General features: G+C 42.6%; 1 protein-coding gene across 2 annotated transcripts in view; it reads right to left on the bottom strand.

The window, feature by feature from the left end:
* Positions 1 to 12,500, bottom strand: part of LOC143288967 (uncharacterized) — a 95,554-nt gene that overhangs the window by 30,039 nt on the left and 53,015 nt on the right. The window contains exon 1 of one of the 2 annotated variants that reach the window (XM_076597665.1): positions 5,310 to 5,424. The exons of the other annotated variant lie outside the window; for it this stretch is intronic. Coding sequence (XP_076453780.1) covers positions 5,310 to 5,396 — 87 coding nt within the window. The 5' untranslated portion in view covers positions 5,397 to 5,424. Of the gene's footprint in view, positions 1 to 5,309; positions 5,425 to 12,500 lie in introns of those variants that run through there. 2 annotated transcript variants of the gene reach the window in all.

Raw genomic sequence — 12,500 nt, 5'->3', positions numbered from 1 at the left:
CACACACACACACACACACACACACACACACACACACACACACACACACACACACCTCACGTTCCCACTCACCACGCGCGTGTTTTGAACACAGCAGGCCACCAATGAATATTCATATTTCCTGCTTTTTCCAGATTGACAGGCATTTCTCTTTTGTTTTTTGTTTTTTTCCTCATCTCTTCCTCCTCCTCCTTCTTCTCTATTGTTTGTTTTCTCCTCCTCCTCCTCCTCCTCCTCCTCCTTCTTCTTCTTCTCCTCTTCCTCCTCCTCCTTCTTCTCCTTCTACTTCTTCTCCTCCTCCTTCTTCCTTTTCTTCTCCTCCTCCTTCTTCTCCTCCTACTTTTTCTCCTCCTCCTCTTCCTCCTCCTCCTTCTTCTCCTTCTTCTTCTCCTCCTTTTCTTTCTTTCTTCTTCTTCTTCTTCTCCACCTCCTCCTCATCCTCCTCCTTCTTCTTCTTCTCCTCCTCCTCCTTCTTCTCCTACTTCTCCTCCTCCTCCTTCTTCTGTTCTCCTTTTTGTCTTGGTATTCCTTATCATATAGTTCCGACCTGTCCGAATGAGTCACTGCAACAGAATCGTGATGGATATTTATTCACACGCCGGCGTCGGCCGCCGAACGTCTCGATGTGAAAAATGACTGGGTCTGCAATAACTCCACAGCGCTTGACACTTCCCGACTTTGATCTATCCGTTTACCAAGTTGTAGATGGATGGATGGACAGAGAGACAGACAGATGAATATTTTGAAGAAAATATATTGTGCACCTCCCGAGTGATGGCCTAGAGGTAACGCGTCCGCCTAGGAAGCGAGAGAATCTGAGCGCGCTGGTTCCAATCACGGCTCAGCCGCCGATATTTTCTCTCCCCCCCCCCCCGCCACTCCACTATACCTTGAGTGGTGGTCTGGACGCTAGTCATTCGGATGAGACGATAAACCGAGGTCCCGTGTGCTAGCATGCACTTAGCACACGTAAAAGAACCCACGGCAACAAAACGGTTGTTCCTGGCAAAATTCTGCAGGAAAATCCATTTCGATAGGAAAAACACATGAAACTGCACGCAGGAAAAAAAAAGAAAAAAAGGTGGCACTGTAGTATAGCGATGCGCTCTCCTTGGGGAGAGCAGCCCGAATTTCACACAGCGAAATCTGTAGTGACAAAAAAGAGAAATATACATACAAAGACGAAACGGATTATGGCTGCCTACATAACAGGGTAAAAACGGTCATACACGTACGTAAAAGCCCACTCGTTTACATACGAGTGAACGTGGGAGTTGCAGCCCACGAACGAAGAAGAAGAAGAAGACCTATGGACACAGATCGTTTTCTTTTCAATCACCAAAGACGTGGAACAAGCTCCCTGATAACCTCCGTCATTCTGATTCCCTCGCATCTTTTAAATCTGGTCTCAAAACTCACCTTTTCCCTCAGCTATAAGTTCAATTGTGGCAGGTCCACTTCCTTTGCGCTAGCTGTGCTTGACTATGTGTGTATACATATGTATGTGTACATAACTACATGCATGTATATGAATGTGTATAGCTTGTGCCTGTCTATGTGTGCGTATGTGTTAGGGTAGCTGTTAGATACACACGTATGTTAAAATGTATGTATGCAGTGTGTCTGTGTGTGTGTGTGTGCGTGTGTGTGTGTAGTCACATTTCGGTGTATGTATGTAACATTGATGTAATGTTTTATGTTAACAAAAGCGTTTTTGTAAAGCACCTAGAGCAGATTCCTGGATAGTGTCCATATAAGTATCCATTATTATTATTATTATTAAGAAGAAGAAGAAGAAGATACTGAGCACGATTGCAGGAGTACCACTGGCGGGGAATAGGTCAATAGACAGTAAAGAGTGGTAACTCTCTTCGTGGACAAGGGACATCATTTCAAGTCAATGCTGCTCGTGGTATACGAATTCACCTAGCACACAGGTAAATGAAAAAAGATACACTGGAACAAACCCACACACTTCCTCTTTGTTCGTCTAGCGTTCTTTAATTTTTTTCGAGAAAGATGTAATTGTGAGGGTAATGTGTGTGTGGTGTGTGTGTGTGTGTGTGTGTGTTGGAGCTCATGTACGTTTATATGTATTTGACTGTGCTTTCATATCTGTGGAACTGCATGTTTGGTGCATATCTGTTATGCATGTGTGTGTGTATGTGTGAATGTGTGTCTTCATGTTTTACATTTATTTGCTTATTTATCATCATTGTTGTCTTATTTATTTATTTATTATTATTTTGTTATTATTATCATTACTACTACCTTTTTATATCATAATTATTATTTATTTATTTATTTATGTAAGCTTATCTATTATTTATTCACGGTTTTTTTCTCAAGGCCTGACTAAGCGCGTTGGGTTACGCTGCTGGTCAGGCATCTGCTTGGCAGATGTGGTGTAGCGTATATGGATTTGTCCGAACGCAGTGACGCCTCCTTGAGCTACTGAAACTGAAACTGTGAGTGAGCCAGATGTTCTCGAGTGTAAAAAAAACCCAACATATTGAGCTTTGCTTTATTTTTTGTGTAGCTGTCAAACAACAACAACAACAAAAACACCCCAAACTTTCCATAATCATTTCATTGGCTTGATTTTCCGTTTTGGACTGACTGGTTTATGGTATACCTATTTCTAGAAAGAAGAATCTTCGTTGGACAAGGAAGTAAGACAGGCAACACAGCTGAATGGTAAATATACCCTTGGTCTTCTAGCAACAGAAGGGTCCTGGGTTCGAATCGCGAAATCGGTGCCTGGTGGGTTACGGGTGGACATCTTGGGTTAAGGGTGGACATCTTGGGTTAAGGGTGGACATCTTGGGTTACGGGTGGACATCTTGGGTTAAGGGTGGACATCTTGGGTTAAGGGTTAACTAACGACGAATACCAATGAGCGGAAGTAAAAAGAAAACGGTCACACACGAAAAAGCCCGATCGTGTCTACGAATCGCAGCCCAAGAACGAAGAAGCAGAAGATTTGGGAACTCCCAGGAAACTGCTTGTAGATCTTGTTGTCACTGGCAACAACAGCTGCGAGAGAGCAACAGACATACAGAAAAAAAGAAAAACAGACCGAGAGACAGAGACCAGACTGGGAGACAGAGAAAAACAGAGACAGAGACGGAGATGCGGATACAGAGACAGACAGACAGAAAGACACTGAGAGAGACAGACAGACGGAGAGACAGACAGACAGAAAGACACTGAGAGAGACAGACAGACGGAGAGACAGACACGTACGTACAGAGAATGACAGGCACGCGAAACAAGAAGAGAGACAGAGAGAGTCGAACAGACAGACAGACAGACAGACAGACAGGCAGACAGGTAAGCACACACACACACACACACACACACACACACACACACACACACACACACACACACACACAAAATCAACACAACAACAACAACAAGAAAGTCGAGGATGACCACGTGTCTCAGACAATGTGTTGTGGTGTGCCCAGGACAGGAAACGGAAGTGTTACTGGACAAAACAGGAAGTGATCAACAGGAAACTGACACCCCTGCCGACTGAAGCAAGCAACCGATTCGTCAGACAGACTTCAAAGAGTTACTGTCATGTGACACGTTTATGTAGAATGTGGTGAGTGGGGGGAAGGGGAGGGGGGCGGGGGGAGGGGCGGGATTGGGGGGGTGAGGAGGAGAGAGAGAGTGGGGGGATATGATGAAGGTGATGGGTGGGGGTGGGGGTAGGGAGGGGAGAGAGAAGAGAGGGGGGAGAAAGATAGAGAGAGAGAGATTGTCAGACAAATAAAGAGGAGAAAAAGAGTTAGGGAGGGAGAGAGGGGGGAGAGGGGGAGAGATCGATAATTAAAAAAAAAAGCCACGTATGGTTCTGTGTTGCGTATACGTGCGTAGGCATGTGTGTGTGTGTGTGTGTGTGTGTGTGTGTGTGTGTGTGTGTGTGTGTGTGTGTGTGTGTGTGTGTGTGTGTGTGCGTGCGTGCGTGTGTGTGCGAGTGTATCTCTGTGTATGTGTGTGCGCGTCCGCGCACGTGCATGCGTAGGTATGTGTATGCATTTGTGTGTGTGTGTGTGTGTGTGTGTGTGTGTGTGTGTGTGTGTGTATCTGTGCGCGTTCACGATTAAACTGTACATATGAATATGTATACTATAATGAAGTTCAAACGTGTGCGCGTGCAGATACGTCCTTATTCCAAATATTCCGTATAGTACATCAACGTACACATATATGCGGACACGTAAAAGCATGCGAATCAATCACTTCACATGCTTTGCTGTGAACGTAAACCAGCGGCGAGAAGCGCGAGAGAATTAATTAAATAATTAATTAACGGTCCCATGTAAGCGAGAAAGATTCAGTGCGGTCGCGTGATAAATAATGACATGTGACAAACTGTGACGCAACAACTGGTTTTCGCGTACCCAGCCAACTCAGTGATGAGGAGGAGGAGGAGGAGAACACACACACACACACACACACACACACACACACACACACACACACACACACACACACACACACACACACACATACACACACACACACACACATACACACACACACACAGACTATATATATATATATATATATATATATAATATATATATATATATAGAGAGAGAGAGAGAGAGAGAGAGAGAGAGAGAGAGAGAGATTTAGATACATATAGATATCTACATCTGTGTGTGTGTGTGTGTGTGTGTGTGTGTGTGTGTGTATGCACATAGAAAATCATACAGACTACAAATATGAATAATGACATAAAAAATCATGAAATATCACACGCGAACACACACACACACACACACACACACACACACACACACACACACACACACAGAGGATACATATGTGCACACACACACGCACACAGTCTCTGTGTCTGTGCCTGTGTCTGTGTCTGTCTATCTGTCTGTCTGTCTATCTGTCTGCCTGTGTGTCTCTCTCTCTCACTCACACACACAAACACACACACAAACACACACACATGCACACACACACACAGATAGATATAGATGTATACACACTGATATATAGAGATATATCACACACACACACACACACACACACACACACACACACACACACACACAGGTAGATAGATAGATATACACAAATATATAGATATATAGATAGGTACAAACACACACACACACACACACACACACACACACACACACACACACACACAGAGGTAGATAGATAGATATACACAAATATATAGATATATAGATAGGTACAAACACACACACACACACACGACACACACACACACACACACACACACACACACACACTCAACTCAACTCACTCACCCGGGGTAGAAGATGGGAAGGCGGAAGCACCACAGAGTTGTGCTCTAGCTCTGGCTGGTCCTGGGTACCCCGCACCCCCCTCGTCATCACCCCCACCCCCAACACCAACCCCACCCCCACCACCATCACCATCACTCCAGACATCGTCGTCGTCGTCATCCTCCTCTCAGCTCTGCCCCCCCTCTCCCTGCGCTGAATAGTTCCGTGGCAAGTGGAGACCAACGGCTGCTGTTGTTGTTGTTGCTGTTGTTGTTGCTGTGGAGAAGTTAACCATGGGGTTGCCCTGCCCCCCGAAAACGGAGTATGGCTGCCTACAGTGAGGTCATTCACGTAAAAGCCCACTCGTGTATATGCGAGTGAACGTGGGAGTTGCAGTCCCACGAACGAAGAAGATGATGAACCATTGGTTGGTTGGTGGTTGAGTTCAGTGTGGTGGAACATTCATTTTTTTAGAAACGCAGCCAGTTTACTGGAAAGTGTTCGTTTTGACAGCACGGTTGAAAGCTTAGCTTGTCGTGCTTTGAATCATCTCCGTTCTTTTGCTGATTTTTTTTTTTTTATCTGTTTCTTTGAATAAAGTTTGTTTTAAAACAACATTCACGTCTTGGGACATTCACTTTAATGGTGTTTTTGTTGTTGTTTTTTTTAGAACCGCAGCTGGTTTATTGTCGAGTGTCCGTTTTAGAGTGTGGTTATAAGCTTTGCTTTAGATTATCCAGTTCTATTACTGACTTTTTAGTGTTTCTTTGAATAAAGGTGGTCTAAAACAACATTCATGATCATGAGCTCGAAGCCAAACGTCTGTCGTCTGCGTCTCTGTTCTTCGGCCTAAAGAAAAGCTATCTTAGAAAGGATTTAGGTCCATGTGAATACCGGTTGGGAAACAAGTAGTGTTTTCCAACCATCGGTAAGAAATGTCCACGTTGTTTCAATTAGAGCGTGTTGCACAAACCCACACAGAACTGCCAGCTTCTGTTTGGGGGAGAAAAAAACAACAAACAAACAAAACACATGTGATGTCAACACTGAATGTTGGCAACTTCAACAACAACTCAGACTGTTGGATATGTTGACCAGTGCAGTATTAGATTCAAGTTCAGAGGGGAGGGGGGAATGGTTTAGGACTGACCCTACTGGCTACGTTACTTGTAATCGCCATCCGGTGTTCTCATTTTTCAATCACGGATTCCAGAAATGAGGATGTACTCGCACAATCACCTCACGTCAACTTCAGCAACTTGATAATGAGCTGGCATGGAACGTGGAAAACAACTCGTAAAATGCACCACCGCTAAAAAAAAATAATGTGAAAGTTGAGGCTTAACTCTTTCCATACGAACGGCGAAAGAGACGACGTTAACAGCGTTTCACCCCAATTACCATCATCAAAACATTGCAAGCGGAAGGCTCTTATACTAAAGAGGTGAATGTTGACAAAGAATACCACAATTCTGACGACGGAAGCTAAAGGTTGGGTCATTCAGACACCCACTGGACATCCGAGGGGTCTGTGTAGAGGAGAAGAGAGGACTGGCCGTACTGAGTGAGTTAAAACAACTCCAATCCAAGCTGTCTTTTGCTTTGGAGAATGATTCGGTTGGTGTTCATTTTCAAGGTTTGTACTGATGGTAACAGTACACGAAAACAACTTCAATGATGCTGGTGTATCTTTTCATAAAAAAAATTGAAATTTTATTTGGAAAATCACAAAGTCCCTGTCTGTACATTTCAAAGACGTAAACAAAGTCTTATCTTTATCTGCAAAACTTGAGACTACAAAATATTTGTCTGCAAAACTTTAGAATCTAATAATAATTCCATACTCTGCTCATTTCAAAGACTTCAAAATCTTTGGCTGCAATACTTTAGAATTTTGCACTTATTGCATACTCTGTACATTTTGAAGACTACAAAATGTTTCTCTGCAAAACTTTTTATTATAATCTTACGGTCCTTCTGTACCATCTCTGTACATTTCAAAGACGTAATTCTTTCTTTTTTTTCAAAAGTTCTAGAATTTTACAATCCTTCCACCCCCCACCCCCCACGCCCCCTTCTCCCCCCTTCTTTGTTCATGACAAAGACACGATAATCTTTGTCTGCAAAACGTTTAGAATTTCACAACCACAGCATACACTCTCTTACATTTTAAAGACGTAAAAAATCTTTGTCTGCTAAAAACTTAACAATTTCACACTCCAAAACTTTAGAATTCAACAATTCTTCCATACCAACTCTGAACATTTCAAAGACTACAAAAATCTTTCTCTGCAAAATTCCAGAATTCTGCACTTAAGAGCACACTCTCTATACATTTCAAAGACGTGAAAAAAATTACCTGCAAAACTTTAGAATTTTACACTCATAGTATATTCTCTGTATATTTCAAAGACTACAAAATCTTTGCAAAACTTTAGAATTTTACACTCATAGTATATTCTCTGTATATTTCAAAGACTACAAAATCTTTGCAAAACTTTAGAATTTTACACTCATAGTATATTCTCTGTATATTTCAAAGACTACAAAATCTTTGCAAAACTTTAGAATGTTACACTCATAGTATATTCTCTGTATATTTCAAAGACTACAAAATCTTTGCAAAACTTTAGAATTTTACGATCCTTCTGATCCCTCTCTGTACATTTCAAAGACGAAAAAAATCCTTGTCTGCAAAACTTTTCGAATTTTACACTCTGTGCATACCTTCTCTGTACATTTCAAAGACTGCAAAACTTCAGTATTTTGCACTCAGAGCACACTCTCTGTACATTTCAAAGAAGTAAAACTTTTCATCTGCAAAACTTAAGAATTTTTGCACTCATAGCAAACCCTTTCTGCACATTTCAAAGACAAAACATCTAAGAATTTCTGCACTCATAGCAAACCCTTTCTGCACATTTCAAAGACGAAAAATCTTTGTCGACAAAACTTGTACAATTCTATTCAAAACTTCCAACAGCGAAAGTAGACCTCGTTATCTGTAACTCTTTTTATCCTTTTTAAGATCATTAGTAGTAGTAGTAGCATTATTAGTATTATTATATCATTATTATTATCACCATCATCATCATCATCATCTACTTCAGTTTCTCACTTGCAACACTTCGTCTTGCCCGATACAGCTGACATTTCTCTCATGTCCATTGAGTTACGGGACACACGGGACCACCACGCAACATTGCACCTGTCTTGACGTCAGACAGTAAACCAACACAACACAGCACAGCACAGCACAGCACAGCACAACACAACACAGCACAGCACAACACAACACAGCACGACACAACAACACAACACAGCACAGCACAACACAACACAACACAGCACAGCACAGCACAACACAACACAACACAACACGGCACAGCACAGCACAACACAGCACAACACAACACGACACAACAACACAACACAGCACAGCACAACACAACACAACACAGCACAGCACAGCACAACACAACACAACACAACACGGCACAGCACAGCACAACACAACACAACACAGCACAGCACAGCACAACACAACACAACACAGCACAACACAACACCCCACAACAGGTGAGAGCAGCGTTGTCTGTACCGAGGGAGAGACCCTCAACCAAAATAAAACACCAAAAACACAGCCCACCCTTCTCTCCGCCCAAGACAATCTCGTCAGAGGTACAAGGGGGTCCTGCCGTATATGTATAAGGGGCCAGCAGGGAACCCTAAATCATCCCTGTCCGCACGGTTACACCGACACGGCAACCCACTTCATCTGGCGGTGGTGGTGGTGGTGGTGGTGGGGGGAATGCAAATTGTCGTCCTCCGACAGAAAGGATGAGAGAGAGAGAGAGAGAGAGAGAGAGAAAGGGGAGGATGTGGTGGTGCCATGGTAGGGAGATTGATAGGTGTGGCGATCGTAAAGCTCAGGGATACTTTTTCATTGCTTTCTTCTTGTTCTTCTTGTTCTGTTCTTGTTCTTGCTCTTCTTGTTCTTCTCCTCCTCCTCCTCCTTCTTCTTCTCCTCCTCCTCCTCCTCCTCCTCCTCCTCCTCCTCCTTCTTCTTCTTCTTCTTCTTCTTCTTCTTCTTCTTCTTCTTCTTCTCTTCCTCCTCCTTCTTCTTCTTCTTCGTCTTCTTCTACCTCCTCTTCTCCTCCTCCTCCTCCTTCTTGGGCTTTTACGTGTATGACCGTTTTAACCTCGCAAGGAAGGCAGTAATTTTCTGAGCGGTCAATACCAGGTATGTTCTTGTTTCCAAAACCCACCAAACACTGATATTGATTACTATGATCTTTAACGTGCGTATTTGATCTTCTGCGTGCGTATTTTTACTATCATTATTATCATCAGGTGGAGGAGGAGAAGAAGAGGAGGAGGAAGAACAACAACAACAAGAACAACAACAAGAACAAGAATAATAATAATAATAAGATGATGATGATCATCATCATCATCAAAATGATGACGATGATGATGATGATGCTCATCATCATCATCATGGTGATTTTTAGAAATAACGTGCGAAGAGATTAGGTATGGCACAAACATGGACATCTGACGATAAGCAATTTCGGATGGTCGTCGGTATTTGTCAGAATGGTAGGAATGTGCGGCCATACATTTTTTTTTTTTAAAGTTCTTCTGGCTTCTGGCTCTTTCTACCACCAGCGAATAAAAGAGAATGCTTAAAGTGGAACTGTTTGAAGCAGTTTTAATCGAAGTGTGTAAGTAGCGCGCGCGAGTGTATGTATGTGTTTGTATGTGTCTCTGTGAGTGTGTCTGTGTTTTGTCTCAGAGAGAGAGAGAGAGTGTGTGTGTGTGTGTGGGTGCGGATGTGCGTGCGTGCGAGCCAGGGTATTATTATTATTATTATTATTATTATTATTATTATTTTTATTATTATTGTTGTTGTTGTTGTTGCTGTTGTTTTCATTGTTGTTGTTGTTATCATCAACGTCATCATCATTATCATCATCATCATCGATCTTCTTCTTCTTAAATGTATAACTTAGATAGTAGTCAATTCATTTTGGCATTCTGCCACTTTACTTTTGGTATTGTAGATGTATTTGATACATAATGTTGCTTTCTATTCATGTGTATGCGGTTATGTGATTGACAACAACAACAACAACAACAACACAAAAGCAAACGAAATCTCCATTTTTGTTATCACCATCATCATCATCATCATCATCATCATCATCACCATAACCATCACCATCATCATTATCACCATCATCATCACCACCATCACCATCCTCACCACCATCATTATCATCATCATCATCACCACCACCACCACTATCATCATCACCATCACCATCATCATCATCATCCTCACCATCATCACCATAACCATAACCATCACCACCACCATTATCATCATCATCATCACCACCACCACCGCCATCACCATCACCATCACCATCATCATCCTCACCATCATCACCATAACCATAACCATCACCATCACCATCATCATCATCATCATCACCACCACCACTATCATCATCACCATCACCATCATCATCATCATCATCATCATCCTCACCATCATCACCATAACCATAACCATCACCACCACCATTATCATCACCATCACCATCACCATCATCATCATGACGTTTCTGTCTCATCCTAATGACTAGACGCTCAGTTTGATTTTTTCCAGTCAAACGTGGGAGAAAGGGCGAGAGCGGGATTCGAACCCACACCCTCAGGGACAATGTATTGGCAGAAAAAAAAACAAAAAAACACCGTCTTAACCATTCTGCCACCTTCCTTGTCGAGAGGAAGGGAATGTAACGCACAGGTTGATTGGTCCAAACAGATCCATTTCAGGTCAGAGGTCAAGGACAAGACCACAGACCATGAACACTTGTGTGCATTTATGTTGTTGTTTATGTTACTGTTATTATTATTATTTTTTTTACGATGACAGGACGAGCGGGTATGACTGCGTTCTGTCACTGTACATTAGTGCAGTCATCATTCTCTCTCTCTCTCTCTCTCTCTCTCTCTCTCTCTCTGTGTGTGTGTGTGTGTGTGTGTGTGTGTGTGTGTCTGTCTGTCTGTCTGTCGGTCTGTCTGTCGGTCTGTCTGTCTGTCTGTCTCAATTTACTCATGTCTTCGAGACATGAATGTACTCTGTATAACTTAGACCATATATATATATATATATATATATATATATATATATATATATATATATATATATATATATATATATATGTATATGAAGGATTGAAGAGATTACGTACAGTTATCTCGTGAATGTTGTTGAATATTTGTGTTTTTGGTTGATCTGAATTATCGGTTTACCGTGTCATGTCATTTTGTCATTATCATTTATCAATGAACCCTCCTTCAGTAAGGGGCTCTGGCCTTGTCTGAATAAACCATTCGTTCGTTCGTTCTCTCTCTTCCTCTGTGTGTGTGTGTGTGTGTGTGTGTGTGTGTGTGTGTGTGTGTGTGTGTGTGTGTGTGTGTGTGTGTGTGTGTGTCTGTCTGTCTGTCTGTCTGTCTGTCTGTCTGTCTGTCTGTCTGTCTGTCTCAATTTACTCATGTCTTCAAGACAGGAATGTACTTTGTATAACTTAGCCATATATATACATCAAGCATTAAAGAGATTACGTACAGTATTTGTATTAAGTATTTTTGGTTGATCTGAATTGTCGATTTACTGTGTCATGTCATTTTGTCATTATCATTTATCAGTGAATCCCCCTTCAGTAAGGGGCTCTGGCCTTATCTGAATAAAACATTCGTTCGTCCACCCCCACCCCCACCCCCCCTTTTACCTCCTGACATAACCTGGCCAGGGTCAACAGGTGGAAACCTTCTCCACATCTCTCCTTGACCCTTCACCTCAGCAACTAGTTACTGGACCTGGGGGAGGGGGGAGTGCGGGGGAGGGGGCGGGGGGACGGGGGTGGGGTGGGGGAGGGGGGGGGGCTGCGGCGGGCAGTTAGTTCAGTTCGCTTTGAAACTGTCACAGGACTCTCCTGAAGCAAGAGCGCATATGGGACATCTGACTTGGTTCACTTGGTACTAGTTGTATTTGTATTTCTTTTTGTCACAACAGATTTCTCTGTGTGAAATTCGGGCTGCTCTCCCCAGGGAGAGCCCGTCGCTACACTACAGCGCCCACCCTTTTTTTTGCATTTTTTCCTGCGTGCAGTTTTATAAAACTGAGCCAGTGCAACC

The sequence above is a fragment of the Babylonia areolata genome, chromosome 13 (genome assembly GCF_041734735.1).
Source record: "Babylonia areolata isolate BAREFJ2019XMU chromosome 13, ASM4173473v1, whole genome shotgun sequence".
Lineage (NCBI taxonomy): Eukaryota > Metazoa > Mollusca > Gastropoda > Neogastropoda > Buccinidae > Babylonia > Babylonia areolata.
Note: the sequence above shows the minus strand (reverse complement) of the source record. Positions and strands in the feature narration are given on the sequence as shown.